We start from the raw sequence: 22,580 nt of genomic DNA on the forward strand, positions 1-22,580 counted from the left end.
TGTCAGTGGTGCAGTCTGTCGAGAGCAAATACCAGCCTCAGTTAACCCCACTGCCAGTAACCGCACAACAGCTTGAGCCATGTTGCAATGGCCACAACGCTGGCCAGCTGGGAGGACACAGGAGGAGCCACGTTTTGCAGCATCACTGCAGTCCCCAGTTTGCCTCTCTGTCTCTCTGGAAAAATGCCACCCCCAAGGTGCTGGGAAAGGGAGAGCTGCTGGGGGCAAACCCCCGGGTCAGCACTGTCCTGGGTCCCCCCCTTCCTAGCAAAGGGGCGAAGAGAAACTAGATTTAAGAGGCTGATGGGGAAGGTCCTGCAGGAGATTTCCTTATATTGCATTCCTGGAAGATGAAAGTAGAAATAGAGGGAGTCTGTCTAAAGGAACAACTTCATGAACTCCCGTCTGTTTCTCTCCCCTGTCACCCCCCATTTCTCCATTCCCTCACACACCCCAAATGCTGCAGCAATCCTGAGTGTGTTACAGCAGCTGCAGATGGATTGCAGCACTATGTGCTGCCGTGTTTCACGTGCTAGGACTGCGAATAAGGTATTATGAAGAAACACAACTCTTCCCTGCTTATTTAACTTTGCTTTCCCCAGATACACATACAGACACTGCAAACTCCGCATCAGAATTCGCACCACGGTCGGTCTGTTTACTATTAGGAGAATTCCGTGTTCACAGAGCAGTCCCACGTGTAAATTTTTCACAGTACCTTTCATCTAGTCTGGCTCTGATTTCAGTAGAGAAACCACAGCGTAAGCGGGTACCGATCAGGGCGCACTCGGGAAAGAAAATGGATTACCTGTGTGTAACCTGCCTAGATATTTCATGGATGGTCTTTAAGGAGAAATAGTTTTACCATCCAGCATTGCCTCAAAGTGCCTGCAAAGAAATCCCGGCAGGGGAATGTCTCTAAGTGCAGAAGGCAGCACGCACGCTTCTCTCTGTCCTTTCCCTCCTGATGGTTATGTTTCCCCTTTGCCATCTACCATCCTAAGGAAATTTAACTCGAGGTCTCCTGGGTGACACGTGGGGCAGGAGGATGTGGTGAGGTGCAGCATCCTCTCATTCCCCCGCTGCGGTCCTGGCAGCACGGCTCTGGGGAAGCAGGTGGCTCCGCATCGCTCCCCGAAGCCCTGCCTGAGGCAGGTACGACACTGACCCTGACACTGGAAAAACATCAGGAAGGACCCAGGCATTCTGGTAGAGCAATACCAATTTCTGCCCTGAGCAGTCCTTGCTAGCTGGAGTTTGACTTAGTCAGGGAGAACTTGCTGCTGCTTCAGAGATAATTAAACCCATCTTCCCTCAACCCGCTGTTTGTACACGCACAATGATACCATTGTTCAGAGTCATGCAACACATATGCTGACATTAAAGTGTTTAATCTTGTAGTACAGTATTCCATTATTTTTTGGACATCTGTACATGATAGAAAGGGTACGTATTAAGGGATTTGTTGACAAAGAAATGGCTAATGCTGATACATGTGTGGACTGAAAGGATCTTTCCAAGTCGTGTTCAGCAGTAGGGAGAGCGCTCCTTCCCAGGCCCGAAGCCTGGCACAGATGGGATACGCACTGCTGCTATTACCACTTTACAATTTATAACAAGGAGTCAGTGTTTAGAAGAATTTTGGAAGCTCCCTGCTGGGTTTGTGGCTAGGTGGTCTTGCTGGCAACACCACCTTCATGCTGAAAGCTGAAAAAATGAAGTGATGGCTAAAGGAAGAATATTAACTCCAGAGGGGTTTTTTTCCCCCATCTCAGAGTGAAAATGCTTACCCCGGATCGCTTTGCAAAGTGAGCACTAAAGAATTTCGAACCCCCTTGTTTCTAACCTCTGGGGGTGGGGTCAGGATTTATGGAGCCTGGTTTTCATCTCATCTGAAATTAATGCATTAGTCCTGCTTTCCACCAGTGGACGAGGCAGGACTTTGCCCTGCCACACACTGGATTTACCACGGAAGAAATAGCTTATCACCTTCACCTCCCTTTGCCCAGCTGTAAAATGGGTACATGAGCACCAAGCGTCTGGTTGCAGGTTCCCTTCTGCTGAGCACTGCCTTGGCTCAGAGAAGGGCGGGCGGGGAAGCGACCATCAGGACAGGGCTTCAGCAGATGAGCCCAGACCCCCCCGAACGCCCGGAGGTCTTGGGCCTGTGGCTGAAGGACGGACTGTGTTTTGAGAAGTGGCAGGATGGCGGCATTCCCTGGCGATGGGATGCATTAATGAGTTATAGATAAACCACAGGCTATTTTTCTAGTAAGCTTATCTCACAGACCAAAATCAAGGATGATTTTTTTTTCCTTAGGTTTTTCCAAAACCCTGCAGTAGCTTTTAGATGAGCTGGAGAGCTGCAACTATACACTGGAAAAAAACCCTCCAAATGCTGTCTTTTATCACTAAAAAAAAAAAAAAAAAATCCCATCACACAACCCAGGACATCTGCTCTACTCCATTTATAGGACTCTCAATTTATATTCTTTAACTGTTTCTTCAAATATTTCTTTAACTGCTGCTTTGGCTGCCTGATGTCAGCATGTAAATCTTGTAGCCGAGAGGATGAAGCAAATGAAAACCAATCACAGAACTTCACATTCCCAAATTCTTGCCATTATAAATTTACTGCCACTGCCCCTGTAACTCTTGCTGTCAAGCACAATGAGGAGGGAAACATGTGCATTAGCAGACCGTGGCCTGGCATAACATTATTGCAATCTTTATTATACTCCCCCTTTTCCTCAGAAAAATATAAGGACTGACCTTGCACTTCTTGCTCAGTCGGGAATCCCGCTGAGCCCTGTAGGCTCTTTCAGCTGTGGAGCCCGCTGGATCCTTCCCCTAATTGGTTTCCTCCTTCTTGAACCTCACTAACATAAGGAGAAAAGCCCTATATTTCATAAGTGACATGGTTTTATCCACCAATTTAGAGACAAAGAAGCGCAATTTATAGAGGGAACATTTAAAGCCTGTTAATTAGAATCCCATCAAGAGGTCTCAAATTTGGCATCTGGAAAATTTACAGCGCAGTTTCACAACCGCCGCGAGCCCAGAGCCCACGGGGTGGCCCTGCCCTCCCTCCCGCCGTGCTGGGAGGTCCCTGGTCCTCCTCCTGCCACCGCTGCTCTTGGGGCACTGCGGTGGGCTGGGTGAGGACAGGATCCACCTGAAAACTCGTCTGGGGAAGGGAAAATTATTTTCCAGTTGAATCCATTTCCCAAGGGAGACAGCAGGGTGAAGCAGTAGATAGGAGTGGACCTTCCCTTTGAAAGCAATAATGTACATAGGCTAAAAATGCTCGTGGGACCCCAGGCTGAGCTGGTGGTCCCAGGGCAGCTGGTTTCTAGGAATCTTGTGCTCTACACTGAAATGATGCAAGAGAGTTCCTGAAGTTTTGCCTTGGATCTCTAGGGGTGGTGATGGAAGGGATTAAAGCTAATTTTTTCTAGGAAAATTCAAGAAAGATTTTGCACTGCTGGATGGAAACGGTGTAACTCAAAGCGTAGTTTGCCCTTTCATGAAAGCCCTAAGCCTAAAACCAATGCACTGGACAAGCCAGCCAGCCCTCAGCCATCTCTGAAGAAATAGCGCTGATTTTCTGCAGCTATCAGGGGCAAAGCAGATAAAGACTTTCCTACCCACTAAACTCACCTATGTGACTTCTTCAGTCCCTGGGGCCAGGCAGGCACAGGTAGACTCTGAAAACCTGATAGACCTTGATGCCAGAGTGTAGCAGGTTGTTTTTGGCATCCAAATCTCTGAGGGGTTTCGCAGGCAGCTGCTGATGGCTCTGCAGTCGGTCTCCCGCCTGGCTGAGAGGCTGAGGCGAGGGGGTGTTGTCTTTTGGAATCTATTTTCCTTTGACTTATCTTTCAGTCTCAGGAATTCAGGACCTTTAATCTATTTGAGATTAAAGTCCTTTACAAATCCCTTCTGGCCTTTTTTGGGAGTAAAGAAGTTACAGACACCCTACTGCACATTCCTTTTGGGGCTTTTTTTCATCGTAAATGAAAAACAAGTAGCACTTTAATTGTTGTGAGCACTACAATAATGAGATAACTACTCATAAAGTGCCTTATAAAAACAATTAACATATTATCAGGTGAAAGTGTTAACAGGAAAATTTAAGTTTTTACTTGTTTAAATATTCAAAATATATTCCAAGTGCATCACCCAAACGTGCCAGGGAGGAGGAGGTATGGAATTACCGAAGCTTTCCCAGTTTGGCAGCCTGAGCACAGAATCTATTCATCCAGTGTTTACTTTGCTTGTGAAAAAGAGATTTTTTTACATCTTCAGAAAACAAGAGTGTAAAAATACTTAGGTAGGTAGATTGGCAAAAGTAAGGCCTCCCGTGAAATCCATTGCAATTAGTGGGAATATTTCTATTGACTTCCCTGGGGTTTGGATTAACTCTTTAACACTTCTGTAATAATTATTTTTTGACACAGTCAGTCTTGGAAAATTGTTGCTGTGATTCACTGGTTCTTTGCTTGACACGTGGAGTTAGTGATTGAGATTGTGCTACTAACGGTATGGTTTCTTTGGTTGCATAGAGAAAAATAATAACTACTGCAAGCTATGTCTCAACATCATCTTTGCTGTCATGTGTCATGCCTTGCCTACCGTCAATCCATATTACAAAACCAGTGACCCACCAGTGTTTACAGAATTAGCTCAGGTCAGCTTTCCATTTACCAGTAGTGATTTACAAAGTAGCTGAAAATAGTTGGGGCTCTTATTTCTAATCTCAACATATTTTATTGTGAAAATGACCAAACATGGGATCAGTTCAAGTTTCCCAGCTTTATGCTGATGTGTCATTTGCTTTAGAAGTTTGGGTACCGTGGGGTGTTAAACCAGGATCACAAGACTTTCTGTCCCACATTAGCTTTTTGGTACTGGTTTCAACTGTATTGCTACAAGTTCTAGCTGTAGCTACACTTTTTCATCCCTGCATCTTAATGTTTTCAAGTTTTGTATTTGAAAAGAGTACACTTTAGGGCACGTCAAAACAAGTACCAGGAATTTGTTGACATTTTATCTCCAGCTTTCCCATATTTTTGCATCTGATACCTGGCTACTTCACACCTAAGCACATGTATCCATCCTGTTTTCTTTTAACCACCCCTGTTGTTGCACAACTATGCCATCCTGCCTCCTCTTGCATCACCACAATGCCACAACAGAGTCGGTTTGGAGAGACAAAAGACTTCAGAGAGATCAGAGCCCGATCTGTATCAGATAGAGGAGTGCAGTCTTTGCCACATTCAGATTGTGGACAGATAGTCAAGGCCAGACTTTCAAAGATGCTGAGCTTAATTTGCATATTTGCCACAGAGGCGTGGCAAATTTACTGGTAACCACTAACCTAAGATATGTGCTTGTTTTGTTTGGATCACCTTAGTTGTCCTGCACACTTTTTGGTGTCTTGCTTATTTTCTCATGAATCTGTTGTTCTGCTTCCATGCTACAGCTTTCAAGTTCTATCATCTCGACCTTTCCTTTCCTGAAGAACTATGCCAAAGGGAGTGTCTGATGATCCCCACCTACCATAGCTACGATTAACTGCCACACTCACCATGCCCAAGAGTTATTTTGCACCAGCAGATTTTGAGCCATGTGTTAAATTAGGTCATCATTTGTCTACAGTGGTTGTGTCTCCAAAATGCGCTACCACTTCCAGAAATGAGGAGAGGTGCGCGTTTACACATGCATCACCTGTGAGGGACTTTGGATTGTTTCTTTAGGAGAGGAAATCCACTGGTTTCCCACAGCTAAGGCACACAGTGTTTCATAGCAGAATTATTTTTCAAGGATGTTCTTCCTTTTCATATTTTACAACCTTTGATTACACATCCAGAGCTTTGGCTTCCTCTCCCAGCAGCTGCCTTGCCAAGGCGTTTGAACTGTGACAGCTTCTGAGCTGGAATTTCCAATGTTTGAAGTTAGGGACTGGGCTAAAACCATTCACCAAAAGCCTTTGGGTAGTAGTGATTTATAAGAACTATGAACCTGGGACAAACATGAGTTCAAGTTCTTTGGGCAGAAGGGCTATTAAGTATCCCCAGCAAATATTCATATTGCTTGATGACTTTTAAGGGACCTTTTAACACATAACGTCTGACAAATAGCTGAGATTAAGTCCTTCAAGAATGACCAAGGGTTCTCATTATGGTATGTTGTGTCAATAGGGATCACAGATTTTATAGATCTAATGGAGCAACTGCAGTCATATTCAAAGAGCTGTAGCAATTCGCTTGACTGTGAACACTTAAAATACCACTCTCCCCCCTCCCTTTTTTTTTTTTCCTAAACACCCTCCCTGTTCAAACTCCTCAGGTAATTAATTGGAAACGACCCAGTTGCAGTGTTGTCAAAGGTCTGACTAACACCCATCAAACCCAGGAAACTCAGACTTCTTGAGCGCTCCCCTGCTTACCTCATGCTGTTGTGCTTAAGATATTACTGGGGTCTACAAAAAGTGCACGATCATATATACTGTACCATATGTTCACAAATACCAACGCCCAGCAGCATGAATTAAGGGTAGGATTTCAGCCTTCATAACGAAGAGTCTTGCTTTTATGAGTTCAAGTCAGACCCTTAACGTTATTTTAACATAGATTTTGGTGTTTAATTATGTAATAAGATTTACTGCAGTCATCTAACGGATGTTGATTCAGGGTCAGTGTTTCTCATAAATTAGTTCTGAAAGGATTTGTTACTTCTGGGTCAGCAGATAGGTCCAGAGTGCAAAGAAAAAGGGGAAAAACAATAAACACTCAGTTGAGGGGTTTCTTGGGATTCTTTCTTCAGTTACATATCCACATATTTTCGTGATCTTAATGACTATAGCCACAGGAATGTTTGCTTTAACACTAAAGATGGCTCAGCCCAAAACCCTATATCCAAACATCTGCAAAGCATGGGAAAGTTCAAACTTCGGGGCTCTTTATTTTATGACCCTGGCTGTTAATTTTTCATACTAATATGACACATTTTTTCTAGGGCTCTGCAGTGGGAATCACTGTGAAATCTATCAGCAACCGAAAAAGTTTCATCTTCCTATGTTTGTTGTCAGACTTTGCATATGAAGTGCAGCTAAAGACCGGTGTTGGCCGATGTAGTTGTCATCACATATGTACACTGAAAAGGTGCACCCACCTTCCTTTGAAAATTCAGCCTTCCCATACCTTTGGAAGCAAATCATATTGGTACATCCTACTGCTAGACCTCTCTATAATACACCCTGCTGGTGATGTTATCCATAATATAACGAAAACCATACAACATTATATTCATTCTTCTATAGTTGTGGTTAAAGGAGCTATTCCATATTAAAATATTTTTTCCTCCCCTCTATAATTTAGGCGCAGACAAATTCCTTTGAGACTGAAGTCATGCTCTTTCTATCTTATTCTGCTGAGAATACTTTGGAGGAAAAGGATTGAGGCACATTTAATAGTGTTACTAACACTTATAGGGCAGTTTTAGCCTGCCAAGTGTTTTACAAACGCTGGTACATATTCACAATATACCCCCACTTTAGAGTATGACAGACTGAGTGATCTCCATGAGGCTGTGTGAGATGTTATAGCTAGAGGTACAACTATAACTTTGTTTATTCAGCGCACGCTAAGACTGCCCAACCTATAAAATCATTTGCTGAACTTAACCGCTTTCATCTTGGAAAGTTTAGGGGTTACATACCTAAAAATCTCCTCTAAGATGAATCCCAGCTATTAGTAAGAGTATTTCCCTGAACAGCAATCACCTAACTGCGAGCCCTGGACTCCTTGCAGAAGTAACATGCAAGAGGAGGAAGAGCCTGTGGCCAGCTGCCGAATCTCGGCCAGCAAAGCAGCGCTGAACCTGCTCCGTGTAAGCGCCTGGACACAGCCCGGTTCCCGGAGGCTCCCCATGCTCCAGCCCTGACCCAGTGCTGATACACAATTGCACCGTACAGCGCTGTAAATTTAAATAGCACTTTCCAGACTCAGGCTTGAAACTCCTCTTTTTCAGGAGTAATTCCATTTAAGTCAATGGATTTACACAATGGATTTACTGCTGCCAGAACAGAATCACGCCTGTAGAAAGGCACATGCTCTTTGCCAAGAAAATCTCAGAGCTAACTACTTGAATTGTGCAGTCGAGCTGCAGGGAGGTCAAGTGGACAGATGACGGGACTGAGACGTATGGGAAGTCCCTGGTTCAAACCTCAGCTCTTAAAATGACATGCGGTGTGACCTCTGGCAACTGGGTTCATCCCTTATACCTGTTTCCCCATTGCCCTTTGTCCGACTTGTCTATTTAATTTGGAATTTGTTCCAAGAAGGGCACTTCACTTCGTGTGCTGGGCTGGGGCACCGACACCTCTCCTCCCCCTTGCTGGAGGACAGTCTTGAAATCTTTGTTTCCTCACATCACTGAGCCTCAGCTTCAATATCTACAAGCAGTGTTACACGAGACCATCAGCTGCCCATCAGAAGACAGGCAGACCTGTCACTCGGCAGGATAACGCTCCCTCCTAACACTGTCTTGGGAGGACTCTGGCACTTCTTGTTATTTCACAGTCAGGGTTGGGTGGTGGAAGAAGGTCCTTGAACATTTGCTTCACAGCCGTGATCACTAAAGATGCTTTAAAATGAAAGGTCTGACCCTTCAGAGTGGGGCTGTTTGTGATGAATTCAGCTGGCACGGAATGCGGGTCACAGGCACAAAAAGCCTCAAGGACTGGAATTTGTGTATATTTGTGTGTGGGTATGTGTGTGCGGGTGTATTTTCAGAAGCAGAGTCAGGCCAAGAAGCAGCACTCCTGAAAAGCCCCATCTGTTTCCTTCAGCTCCTTCCCACAGCAGCTTGGTCGTTATCAGTGGCAAACGGCCAGTCACTTGTCAAGCATGAAGCTGCCAAAAATCATTAAAACACAACAGTCACCCATACCCTGTACCAGCCAGCTGTAAAACTGTTTCAAAGAGAGTCTGATAAACACATATATGCTTATAATAGCCCAGATAGAGTCACGTATTTCCTACGGGCTTTAATGAACCGAACAACAGCGTGAGATGCTGCAATCAGATATTCTTGCCCTTTTCTGTTGTGGCAACTCTCAAGCTTGTTTGATAGCGAGGGGAAAGGGAACAAAGCAGGTGGCTAATGGGCTGTTTTTCTGTTTCAGTGGAGCATGACAGAGAGTTTCACCATCAGCGCTGCCACTACCGAGAGTTCAGGTTCGATCTCTCCAGAATCCCAGAGGGGGAAGCAGTGACGGCTGCCGAGTTCAGGATATATAAGGATTACATCCGCGAACGCTTCGATAATGAAACGTTCCGGATTAGTGTCTACCAGGTACTCCAGGAGCACCCGGGAAGGTGAGTGACCCACAGGCAAATCCCGATGAAAGCACAAGCACAGTATGTTCCTTCAAAAAGTTATGTCCAATATTTTTAGAAATGCTGGTGCTATCAAACGTGTCTGAAGAGCTAGGCTTTGGCCTCAGGGTTGTACAGCGAGATCTCAGACAATACCAACGCAGTGGGCATGTAGCTGCCACGTCTGGCCAGCCACCGAGGGCATGGGGAGAAGGTGCCCTGTGAGCCTTCCCCTGCCCCAAGGAGCATCCCCAGTGCTGTCGCTCTTGTCTCAGCGAGCAGCCAGTGGCTGAGGAGCAAACACGCCTGGCTGTGTGCTAGTGCAGGAAAAGATCATAAACTCAGAGTATTTCAAGATTTCCGGAAGACCTACCCTCTTCCTCCTGCCGCTCATGGATCCTGAGGCAGCAAACCCACATCCGAATGCTTCCTTTCTAATTGTAGCTTAATTACTAGCCTTTTATTACCGAAGGCATTCAAGATCCCTAATTAACAAAGACAGATGACACCATGCTTTTTATATTGACTGATTGTTTTGCGTGTGCAAAACTACAAGATGAGCTATTAAATCCATTCCAAGCAATTATTAATATACGCCAAGCTCCCTGACAAATCCTCCAGGGAACTTAAATAAGAACATATGTTCAATTTTCTCATCTGTTTTTAGTTCCAATTAATCAGCAATCCCAAACCATTTATCAAAGGCACTTAGTTTCATTTGCACAGATTTCTTTTACGTACAAACCCTACCAAAAGTGAGATTGCATTTATTTACATGAAAAGTATTTACAGTCACATGCTAGTCAGAAGTTATTCTCTAGGACTACTAAATATGAGGTAGTAATACTACAGCCCTAATTTATGTTTATGAAAAGAGCAACACTAGGGATTTAAAAGGGGGGATTTATATTTTTATAAGAGCTATAAAAAGGTAGAAAAAAAGTTTTGTGTTTTTTTTTTTTTATCCATTAAGATATGACAGGAAACCTTATTAACGTTTTTAAATGGCGAGAATTTCTACTGGCTTTGCTGTATGGTAAAGCTATTTTAACTATTGGTGTGTTTTCTTCCACATCTGAATTCCAATTTTATGGGTCAAAACTCATGGTTCTCTTGGCATTTCTAATGACACAACTATTTGCAGAGTTTGGCGACTATGCTAATATTAATCTGTTTTTATCAAACAATGATAACTCAAACTATACATTTCAACCAGGCTTTCTTAAAGGAGAAGGCAACAAGCCTACGCAACGTGCGTAGGACCCATTAGATGTCCTGTTTACTACAAGCATTTCAGTTTGTTCCATCTTAGGCCCTTCTAGAGATAGAAGCCTGCCTTTACTGTAGTTCTTGAGTAGCTTATATAGGTACAAGCCTGCAGGGATGACTTTTCACTCTTGGGAAAAGCAGAAACAAGATCTGTGTTGGCAGATGGAGAGGCCCTCACCAGCATGCCAGGGCATTAGGGAATTGTCAGAAACCTGTTCTTGGAGTAAATATCCTTCATCATCACATGCCAGGCAAGTTCTCCTTCAGATCCTGATTAGTGAGGTAGGTGCCCACCAGAAAACTTACCAACAGAGTTAGGATGACATGTATTACCTTAATTTTAAGATGATTCATCCACAGGTTTGTTAAAACTATGTTTAGAGAGGGCTACAAGGTGCCTGCTGGGCATAGTTATGGGTATACAACTGCTTGGAGCATCAGGTGTTTCTGCAAACCGTCTCCTTCACAAATTCTTATTCCTAAAGGAAAAAAATGTATGCAAAGGGCAGGCATATACATGAACCACTGGCTGGAAGAGGTGATGAATCTTGCTAATTATACAGATGTTCCAGCTACAAGATTAGATGCAGTTTTACTGCGTCATATTCACCACAGGAACACTTCTTTTAATGAGTGTTCCTGCTTGTTCACCCTTTGCATACATTTTGGCACAGGCAACGGTGAGTTTTGAACAGTTTGTCCTGAAAAATATTCTTGTTGGTTTGGATTGACCAAAGGTAAAAATATTGTCCCTAACATTTGTAAAAATATTTGCTCTTTTTCTGCATTTTTCCACTGACATTTTCCAACCGCCTCTGTCACAGACCAGTCATCCAAGTCGGTGTGTCATTGGGCAAGTGGAGAAAGAAAACAAACTCTCTCCAATGTTGATCAAAAACCACCCATTCACTTTGATGCTTCCTTGGCTGTTTGTCTCATCCTGAGCAGGCTGGAAAGTCAGACCCATCTGACGTTGTTAGCAACAAGAGCAAAACAAAGCCAAACCCTCCCCCCCACGCAGGGAAGAAAACCTTTGCTGGTGTTTCGCTTTCTAGATTCTTCTCCCTAGAGCATGGCAGGTGCAATGGCCACCAAAGAACCAAATGGCTTTCCCTCTCCCTGTGCTCTTACGATGATACAACAGCAGTGGGATCTCCCAGGACATTGCTGGAATTGCCTTTTGGGATCTGAAACACCAGGTATTCTCCTGTTTAAGGGCACAGGAGCTCAGTGCCAGGCTCCCCAGAGGCAGTGACAGCATCGCCTCTCCTGCATAACACAGTGGCACACAGCAGAGATCAGGAGAGCTTCTAGGGCCACAAAACCAGCATGGGATGCAGCTGGAAAGCCTGAGCTGAGACTGACTGGAGATTTTTTCCTTTGAGGGTGAAGAAACTATTGGATATGCTGAAGGCTTGATTTTCAGTTAAACCTCAGATGAGCCTCCAGTTTGGAGGGCGTGATGATGTGCCCTCAGTTCAAATAAACCATAAGTACTAGCAGCTCAGCAATTAATGACTTGCTTTACGAGTTCAGACAGGTTGGCAGGTATCTAACCAGCAACATCTCTTGTCTGCAATTTATTGTCGGTGAAAAATAACAGGCATAGGTCTTCCCAGACAAACAGCTGCAACCACAGCAGACTGTGTCTGGAACCCTGCCCCTCAATAGTACCATCATTCGAACACAGGGTGGAAGCTCTCCTCCATCCGCCTGCTCGGTCATGGGCAGATAGATGCCTAACAACTGTGGCAGTAAAAGTGAGAGCCCGGCCCCATCCTTTGTAGCAGACAGGATGCCACTCGGGACTTTGACTAATAGAAATTATATCTCTGACAAACTGAAGATATTGCAAGGCAAGCTTTTCAAACTGGCAACATCTCCTTTATAAAAAGGCATGTACAGCATTCTTTAGGCACAAAGCATCAGTTACTCACTTTAAGCAAACAAGTACATTCATGAACAAAAATGTTCCCAATATCATAAACACTGTGAAAACAGTTGATGTTTTGACTAATATAACATGTCTCAAAGCTTTCGTGTGCATAACTCAAAGTCCAGTGACTCATGTCCAACTCCTGTTTGGTCTTCATGTTCACTCGCCCAAAAGCCTGGGAAAGAGTTTTATAAAGCCAGCAACTGGTGTGAGAAGGGTGCTGAGCAGCAGGACATCAAGTCCCTGTTTGTGGTCACAAACCCTGCTAGTGGGAACTAAAGGTTGCCATCAGGGAGCCAGGTGCTGCTGAAGCTCCTGGGTGCTGTGGGACAGTGAAGCAGGTTCCAATGCTAGGGAGCGCACATCACAGGGCACAACGCTTGCTACGAGGTGTTGAAGGTCATTTATCTCAGGCACCTAAAAGCAGGAACCATGTCAAAATAAAGCTTATGGATATGAGCCTGAGAAAAATGAACTCTGATGCTTTTACACTAGAATCATGAAATAATTCGTGAACTACTTTGCAAAAGAAATATCCATTGCCCTCAGACTCTGCTGTTGTAAGCGATGGCCAAAGAAAGAATTTCAAAGGGGCTGAAGTGCTGAAGAGACACACAATGGCGTAGTGGGGTTTCTAACAGCCGCTAAGCAGGCTGGATACCTAACTCCTATTGGAATTGATACGAACTTGTGTATTTTCAAAAAGGACCCCAGCAGTTCTGGGGCAGACTATCAGTCAGGGCATCATCCTCAATTTATTAACCTGAAGCTGCAGAAAAAATGCAGACTGTATAGTTCCCCTCAACACCAGAGCTCAATCCTGCCCATCTGTCTGCACCTTCAGAAGCTAAAATACCTTGTCCCAGAGTTACATCTCCGATTTCACTGGACCCAGCACTTGCACTGTGGAGTAAATCCCAACCCCTTTGAAGTCGATGGGAGTTTTGTTACTGGAGAGAATAAAGCCAGGTACTTGACCAGCCTTTGGTAATTGAAATGTAGTTGCTACATGTTCACTTTGCGGCCATTATGGATTTCACAGGCTTCAAAGGCAGTGAATGATTTGAACGCTCATGTTACCAGCCCTACAGAAAAATAAGATCTTGCACGATGCATTCCTGGGTTTGATTTGCAGCTGGAACGCTTTAGTTTGTACTTCAAACTGCACCACTTCTGCACCCAGACCAAACCTGAGCCCCTCTCCAGACCCTTTTCTCTCTCGTTCATTGGAGTCTGTTTCCATGTTGTGGGTTGACACATGTAATTCTAGTAACTAAGAAAGGCTTAGGCCCACCCAACCCACGAAGCAGATGTGCCTTTCTTCTGGAGCTTTTTTAAGTACCAGTATGATTATTTTAGGGATGGCACAGCAAAGAAGGGTATAGTTTGTTTTAACATTGTGCCCAAGCACCATGACAGTATCTGCAAGTACTACAGCATCTAGAAAGGCACTGACAATAGCTTTAATTTTTTTTTTGTGACTTATCTGCAAATCAGTTGATAACTGTTCTCATCCCGATATGCTCTTGGGCACAGTAGCAAGGGCACTTTAGCGTGGAAACCCTGTAGCTCTCCAAGAACAGAGCTGCATCTAGTTACGTCTTTCAGACCATTCCTAAAAGCCGCTGCAGCCTGCAAAACCTCTGACAAATGCTGAGCTCGCTTAGCAAGGCACAACTCTTCACAGGCACTTGGGTAGCTGCGGGAGGCATTCTGCATACCCCAGTGGGCTCTTGCTCAGCTAAGTGATGCACTAATGAACAGCAATTCAATGCTGAACAGAAACAGCTGTATATAAAGTGTCAGAGAGATGTGTATAACCTCATTTCTCTCAGCACTGCTTTTACATTTAGGGAACATGTTGCATCTCTCTGTAACAAACTCCAGTTGCCACTTTTAATCAGCCTTTGAAACCTAGATCTTGCCCTTCTCAAACACCACACAGGAAAGGGAACACGACTACTAGAGACACACAAAACAGAATTAGGAATCTGCTGAAATTTTAAAGTGAATTTAGTATCTCCTAAGATTCAACAAAATTTACAGAGATCAGTTTCACTACCAGCACAGTCAGTTTTCAGACCAGTCCTTGGAAGCCACCTCCAGCAAACTGTACTCCCTGTTGTGGCCATCCCTTCACCCAGAGGAGACCCCAGGCTGTGCCGGGCTGGCGGCTGCTGCCCGGGAACACGGGGAGGGTTTTTATCTGCGGGGAGGGAGAGGGAAGAATAAGCCGGGGATCCCGGGCGTGCAGGGAAGGGAAGGTGTGGGAGGAGGGCTGCAGCAGGTCTGTGTACAGAGGGTGTTGCAAACGTGCCAGGGAGAGGCCCAGGGAGATCCTGGGGCCCTCTCAGAGTAGGAAAGTCTGAAAAATATTTTCCTAAGCTTGTCTTCGGACAGCTGCAGCTGACTTTAAGCAATGACACCAAGAAAACTGGAATCTGGATACAGCAGTTTTTTAACCCAAACAGATGTCTTCTAACCCCAGATCCCCTCTCACCCTCCCAGGTTGTCCTTTCTGCCTTCTCCTCCCTCCATCTGCTCAAACCTGGATGTGAATTGCCCTAATCCCCCCATGCCAGATCTGTCCTTGGGCTGCCTGTTAGGAAACTTGCTATCTTGCACCATGCCTGTGACCCAAACAGCCCCTCTAGGGTTAGAATCCCAGTCAAGAGGATGGGATTATGCTTCTGGCATAGTGGCTGTAGTTCACATGCCGAGTCAATAAGACATTAAACATATCCGTGCCTCAAGTGTTCCCCACTTTAAAATGGAAGCAGGAGGGTTGACCCATATTTGTAAAGCATTCGAAGTCTGTTGTAAGGGGTCACGGTATGGTTATTGTTTAAAGCACTGTTAGATCTGTAATTCCTCAGACCAGCAGGTAGAGTTGGAGCAGTGCAGCAGCCGGCAGCCTCGGTGTGCCCTTTGGGCTAGCAGATCACCTGAACGCAGGCAGGGGACGGGAGCACCTGCTGGCAGTGACCCTGGGCTGGCTGCTGCCAGGACACGGCCGGGTGAGCTGGGGCTCCAAGTCTGCCCGCAGCCCAGAGCGCTAGCACAGCACACAAATCAGCTTGCCTTGCAAGGTAATGAACGTTGCCAAGAGTCACCTTCTCTTCCGCTACCTGTCCTTCTTCCCATTTATTTTTATCCCATTTGGAATTGCTCATTAGTGTTTATTACCACTTGTCAACCAGCAGCTTGAAATAACAGAGCTAATGAGGGGGATGTGGAAAGCGAGTGAAGAAAACGGATGCAAAGGCAGGTACTGTTTGGTAAGAGGGCAGAGCAGTATAGACCTTATAGCATTTTAGTTTATAAATGCAGAGTTTCATCTCCTGTTCTCCCTTGCTATTGCAGAATTGCCCACTCTCATATTTTCACTGCGTCTCTCTTGTTAGTCTATGTTCTTTCTCATGCCCCAACTCATCAAGGCAGGTGATTAGGAGAGATGCTACATTTCTGATTTTTGGATACGTTTCTAGTCTTTATAGCTACAAACCAAAGTGCATCCTAGAGACTGAAAAAATGCCCCAGCAAAAGGATAAGAACCCAAACACACGATTTTCATGAAGGTTCTTGGTTGTTAATCCTTTTTCTTAGATTTACCACATTGCAACGTGTCAACTCTCTTCCTCACTGTTTCCTTTCAGCATACTCTTACTTGCCTTTTCTGTATTTTGTCTCCCCTTATTTCTCCACTCACCCCCACAAACCTCACTTCTTCCAGTCCTTTTCTCTTCCACTAATCCCCTGTGATTCCCTTTCTTACCCACTCATGCCACCTGCCCTCCACATCCCTGGTCACACACAGCCCTTTGACAGCTTCAGCCCTTCCACCTCCAAAACTCCAGCTGCTTTCCAGACACTATCTCACATGCATCCTCCTCAGCCACCCTCGCTTTGCAATACTTGTTATTCCCCCTCGATTCCACAAAACACCAAGTTCACTGAGGAAATTTCATAGACCACACAGCAGTTATATGACCTGTAGACAAATTTTTGGGAGTGTTTCTAAGAGGAGGTGCCTCTCGTTTCTGGCATCCAGCACCAGACACTGCCAAAGCAATCAGCAGACAAGTGCCAACCTCCTGTCTTCATCCTAGGCTCCATCGACAGCCTGATGCTTGCGAAAACTGAGCTGAAAGCCCTGAGTTTTATCATTGCTAAAAGCTTTGACACTCCTGCTGATGTAAGTACGTTGAACGCTGAGCCCTTTTGATGCGGTCTCAACAAAACATACTTGTGGTCTGGATCCAGACTTCATCATTTATGTAACTCTAATCTAGACATTAACATTTCCATGTCCCAGCTTAATTTTCTGTAAAATGAGGATCATGTGCCTCTTCCTATCTCTTGGTCTGGTAGGAGGTTCAGTACCATTTCTCACGTGATCTGAAGTTCTCAAATGAAGGGACTGAATGCAGGGCCAAGGAACTAAAGTGCTTTTCTGTCTCCTGGTTGCAGAGCCATTATTCACATTGCTCCAAGAATGCTCTAAATATGTGTCGAGTTGGTAGGTAAGGTACCAACAGGTGAGATGTGTGCTAGAAACCTCTTCCCTTTGTGCTTAGATCTTTGTCTCAAACCTAAAACCCAAACCAGCCACATTAGACTTAACTAGCACTGTCTCATATGACAAGTCATTAGATGGGAGCCCTCAGAGCAAATTTTGTTTAAGTCTAAGCAGAATAACATTTCTGTTCCGTGTTTTTATGTCTTGTCCAACAATGATGTCTAAAGGGCTTGCTGTCTATCAGCTAGTGATTTAACGCTGTTTGCCATAAGTCTTTGGAGAGCAGGACATTTCACTTAAAGGGAGGTTGTTCCTTTTAAAAGAATAAAAGGTTTCTTTTCATCAGAACAGGCGCCCCAAGCTCAGGAGCCTCTGCTTACAACACTGGTCAGGTTGTGCATCCCATCCCTGGCTGCTGCTGGTGGGCCAGAGTGGAAAGTACTAATCCAGGAGTGCCTGAACTTCTCCCAGAGAGCATCTGACATGGGGCCTTTTCGGGTCCAAATGTTCCAAGTGTGTGTGGGCAGGACATTTCCCTTTAGTGGGTCCCTTTGATCTCTCTCACTTCAGGCTTCCCCTCCAGGCCTATTGTTTGCACATTGCTGTAACTACAGGAAAACAAACGCATTATACAATTTCCCAGACTGACTCACTCTGGTACTTGATGCCTCATGTTGTCTGGTTACCCTGATTGCATCATGTCAGCATGGGAAGCTTAAAGGCTGGTTTTTCTGAGTAATACTGCAGTTGAGCAGTGGCTAAAACCAAAAAGAGTTATCATTATTGCTATTATCTTCAACCTGCAAAGTACAAGGGAGAAAAACCAAGCAAGCCAAGTCCCTATTAACTAAACCTTGTGTGAATCATGAGTTCCAGTCAGGGGCCATGCTTAAATGATGCAGTATGTGAATATAAAAACCCTTTACTTCTGGAAAATTGGACTCAGCCACTGGAACGGGCCAATCCGTACTACTCCCTCATCCCCAGCTCCTCTGGGAAGCGTTTTGTTCAGCGTGTTGTAAACAGGGAAGGGCAGGAGGTGTCTGCGCGGCTGCGTCATGCACAGTGGGAACAGGGCCATTGCTTCTGGGTGGGGATGAAACCCCGGGAAATTTGTCCCACGGTTAGAGTTCAAGCATCTCACATTCCTGTAGCTAATGTGTATGTGGAGGGAGAGGTTTATACCCATGCTTTTTATCTTCAGCTGTCCTAGGTGCACCCAGCAAAGCTGACTGAGCTTCAGCGAGCAGCTCCCAACACCTGGGTTGAGGCTCTCCATCTCTGCATCCTGGCCGCTTCCCGAGCCACCCGCTTTGGCTGCCCAAACATCCGCCAAAATACTCCCCATAGGATCCCTTACATGTTAGCAAGAAAGTGTTGCAGCAAGTTCAATTCTGATGTAGGGCTTCTTCCACAAACCAGAACTTTGTCTAAAAGAAAGCAAAACTCCCTCTCTTGTGCCTTCCTCCATGGCCGGGCCGTGCTGGGCAAAGGGAGGAGTTGCAATTGTTACAGTCCCATGCCTGCAAAACATCTCTTGCAAGCATCAGACCTTGCCTCCTCTTTCTGAATTGAGCTGACACAGAAAGCCACTGCTTTCCCTCCCACATGCAGCACTAATTGCACCCTCAGCAGCATTGGCTCTATCCAGGTATTCAGCCGTGTCGTATCCAAAGGTTAACAGCGTCGTGTGTTGGTGAGAAGACGACAGAATCCTCTTCTTACGCACGCTGGGCAATGCGCTCACACGCTCTGCGGGAACTAATTTCAGCAGTTTAACTTCATGTCAGCCAGCACAGAGCCAGAGGCGGTGACATCCATTAGTGCACGGAGGAAAGCCATCATCTGTTACATGCCCTGGCCCACAAAGGTTGAAAGGAAAGCTAGATAGTAAAAACGTTGCAATAAAACTCCATTTCTGTTTCGAGTCAGCTGTGTGGGACAAAAGCCTCTAATTTCTTGGTACCTCACAGGGAAAAGAATCACTAAAAGCCACGAGACAAAGGCCTCCATGCTGACAGCACTTCTCAGATTCATTTTTGATCACTTGATATTTCATGCAAACAGGAGGCACTGTGTAAACTAAGTTAAATATATATATTTGCACTGACAAATGAATAGTGACAAAATTAATAAGGCAGCCTTGAAGCTTTGAGGACATGATCAAAGGGTTTTCCAAGGATATTTCTTCATTCAAAAGGATATAATTACACTTGAACAAGTTATCATGTTTGTGCACTGTAAGTACAAAAGCAGCTCTTATGGGACTTGTCTAGACACTTCCACCGTCTTTCTTTGTTCTTCTTGTAAAGTCGTTTTTTATAAAGGAACTGCACCACTACCCAATTTTTTTCACTATTTCCATCCAAGTTTTCTCTCTTTCCTAATTTCTGACAAGAGAAGATTCCTTCCTTTACAGAACCTGTGTTTTCTCAAATTTTCATTTTGCAGAAATTTTTCAGGAAATGTTTTGTAAATCCAGAATGATTTCACCCTTTTCAAATACACAAAATCCTCTCTATTTCAGATCTTTCTCATTTTCCGGTATTAGTTCTTTAACTAGAATAACTCAGCAGTGGCCTTTAAAAAAATTAAGCAACGAATTGAAAGAAAACTGCCACCCAAAGTAATGCAGACCTGTGACTGTGCAGAGGGTTATTGCCTCAATCAATTATCTGTAACCTCAGACTAACAAATTTGAAAAACCATTACATATGTTAATATATGCACACCAGGGTTCCAGCTGGCTTGCACCAGTGCTACAATTATGCATAAAAGTCAGGAAATCATGAGTGGAAAGGATAATGAGCAGCATTGTCTGCCCAATTACCAAGTTTGCATATGCAAACAATAATTTTGCAAATCTGTGCCTGGCAAGTGTTTTTTTTTCTGAAGTTGCATCAGCAGCTCTAAGGTTAACAGTGACAGCAAAGTAACCCAAAACCACCTCAACTCTGCTTCAACCCATCCTCCCTTTTTTAAAGAGAAGAAAAGCACTTCATCTGAAGGTGATCAGAGGGGAAAGCATGCCAGCCCATGACCTGCCTATTGCAGACGAAGCGTGTTGCTTAAAGCATGTATGTGAATGCCTATAGACACTCCAGTGGAAAGCGCAGGTAACCGGGGATTACGCTGCTTTTTTTCAGGGATTCAGATTTGTTCCTGCTCGACTCTCGAACAATCTGGGCTGCAGAAGAAGGGTGGCTGGTGTTTGACATTACTGCAACCAGTAATCACTGGGTGGTGAATCCCCAACACAACCTTGGCCTGCAGCTATCCGTGGAAGGCATTGATGGTGAGTGTCAGACACCGACATCAATCAGTGAGTCTCCGTTTCAGATATACGATTCCCAGCCAGGGGAAGCCTTAACCATTCAGTACTCTTTGCTTTGAATAGGATTCCTTAAGCATGTTTTTCCTGAATTTGCCTAAGATGCAAATAATAATAATAAAAAAATAATCCACAGACATATTTCAGGTTAAGGATGTACTCAAATGCTTTGACAGACTGGTAGCCTGTCTGCAGTCATTTCAGTATTAGCTGTGTGCACATCCCCATCAAGGTATGTATATGCTGCTGGCTGATTTACGGGTAGTGCAGTCAGGTTGAGGAGAGAGGATGAAACTGTGCTATGTGCAAAGAGACACAACTGAGTGATGTAGAAGGCTGGTATTAATTGGCACAAGAGTCCTTTCAAATTCAGAAAACGGCTAGGAACCATTTTAACTTCCTCTGTGGCAGTAGAAATGACTAGTAAAGTCATGCCTGGTCTGGAGTAGGTTAACGGTTGGACTTGATAATCTTAAAGGTCCTTTCCAACCAAAACGATTCAATGACTCCGAGGTCTGCAGTGTGCTGATAGTGCAAACTTCTGAGGTTTGGGAATGGGTGGGAAGACCTGGCTCTGAAACATCTCCAGAAAGGATGCGTTTAGAATCAGGTGGAGAATTTTCCTAACCAAGTCTTAACTAAAAAATTGTGCTGCTTTGTCTTAAAGTTAATTTTCCTGATGGTCACTTGGAGACTTGTGCAAGGAAACCAAAGTATCCTGGATCTTCTGGGGTGTTCCCAGGACTTGGGACCACCCGAAACTGCCTGGCTGCCCCACAGGAGAGATTAAGCAAAACGCATCTCAAAACTATTATAAATACATATCTGGAGAATGAAAGTATGTCCTTAGATAACTACATTCAGAGTATCTGTGATACCACTTGCTATTGGTTTTTATGCAACACTCTGAACATTTCCAGTAAGTAGCATTTTGCATAAAGACTGTGCAAAGCAGTTTTGAAACAGGCAACCTGCGGAGAATCATTTACATGAAAGGGTGATTTTAGTTGTGTGAGACCTGCGCACACAGAAGCACACAGGGTTTGTTTTAACCTGCCCTTTCTAAGTGATCAGTGAATGCAGAAACCCAAACACAGATACAAAGCAGGAGCTTCACCATGGAAATTACTAGTCCCCAGCCCAATGACAGATACCTTTTGCCACCTTTGCATAAAGATTCAAATTCCACCTGGTTTACAACTTAATCTTAACTCTTAAAGCTAAAACAGTAAGGCAAATTAACAGCCAAGACAAGCTTAACCCGTTTTCAAACACTTGTCCTTGTTTTTAGTTTCCAGTTTGCCTCCTAAAGGAAATACTTGGAAGTACAGAAGTTGTGTCCATGATCATGGCACATTTGTTCAATTCTGGTTCACGTATAGGAAAACCATCAAGACTGAGCCCAGAGTCCACAGAAAAGCGATAGCTAGAAATAGGCTTAATATCTCCAAACACTACAGATACTACAGTATGACACTCTTATACCGATAAAGCCTTCTGATAACTCTGTCCTCCTCTATCCTCACCTACTAATTTTACAGCAAAAGTCAATCCCATTTTTCAGCATTAAGGAGGAAGGCAGCTGATTTATGAATACGTTACAGATTTCAGTGGAGACTTTTCAGGATCCTCCATCCAAGGAAATGCCACAACTTTGCACACACTTACAGTAACTGCTCTGCTGGAGCAATCAGGAGTGGACCCTTAAAAGCATAGTGCCAGAGCTATCACAGATAGAGCTTTCAAAGACAAAAATTCCCAGTCTGTTATTCTACTCAATGAAAATTAGTAATCTGGTTTCTTTTTACACTCCTGAAAAATCTATCTGAGTTTGTAAAGGATTGAAATAACATAAAAAGTAACTTGCTGCTTTCTCAAAATAGATTAACAAAATACTTTAATCAGCCTGTCATTAAAGTTAGAAAAGCCAACTTCAGTGTTTAAAAAGTAAATACAGAGATACAGGACATGATTTTCCACTTGTTTTCTGTAACCCAGTCCCCTGGCAGCACACCGTTGCACTCACAGTTCTCCACCATACACTTGAATTTTTCTATTTTGAATGGCAAGGACATGTCCTTCCTTGCTCCCCAAGTTTCATTTTGGATTTAGACCAACTGTGTGCACTAACAAGAAAGCTGC

The 22,580-nt window shown here is 44.3% G+C and overlaps 1 protein-coding gene across 1 annotated transcript in view; it reads left to right on the forward strand.

Annotated features, from left to right (window-relative positions):
- Positions 1–22,580, forward strand: part of BMP7 (bone morphogenetic protein 7) — a 45,247-nt gene that overhangs the window by 15,559 nt on the left and 7,108 nt on the right. The window contains exons 2-3 of the mRNA XM_068416237.1: positions 9,191–9,383; positions 20,254–20,402. Of these exons, the coding sequence (XP_068272338.1) occupies positions 9,191–9,383; positions 20,254–20,402 (342 nt within the window). The remainder of the gene's footprint in view (positions 1–9,190; positions 9,384–20,253; positions 20,403–22,580) is intronic.

Source organism: Nyctibius grandis, chromosome 19 (genome assembly GCF_013368605.1).
Source record: "Nyctibius grandis isolate bNycGra1 chromosome 19, bNycGra1.pri, whole genome shotgun sequence".
In the NCBI taxonomy this organism is placed as follows: domain Eukaryota; kingdom Metazoa; phylum Chordata; class Aves; order Nyctibiiformes; family Nyctibiidae; genus Nyctibius; species Nyctibius grandis.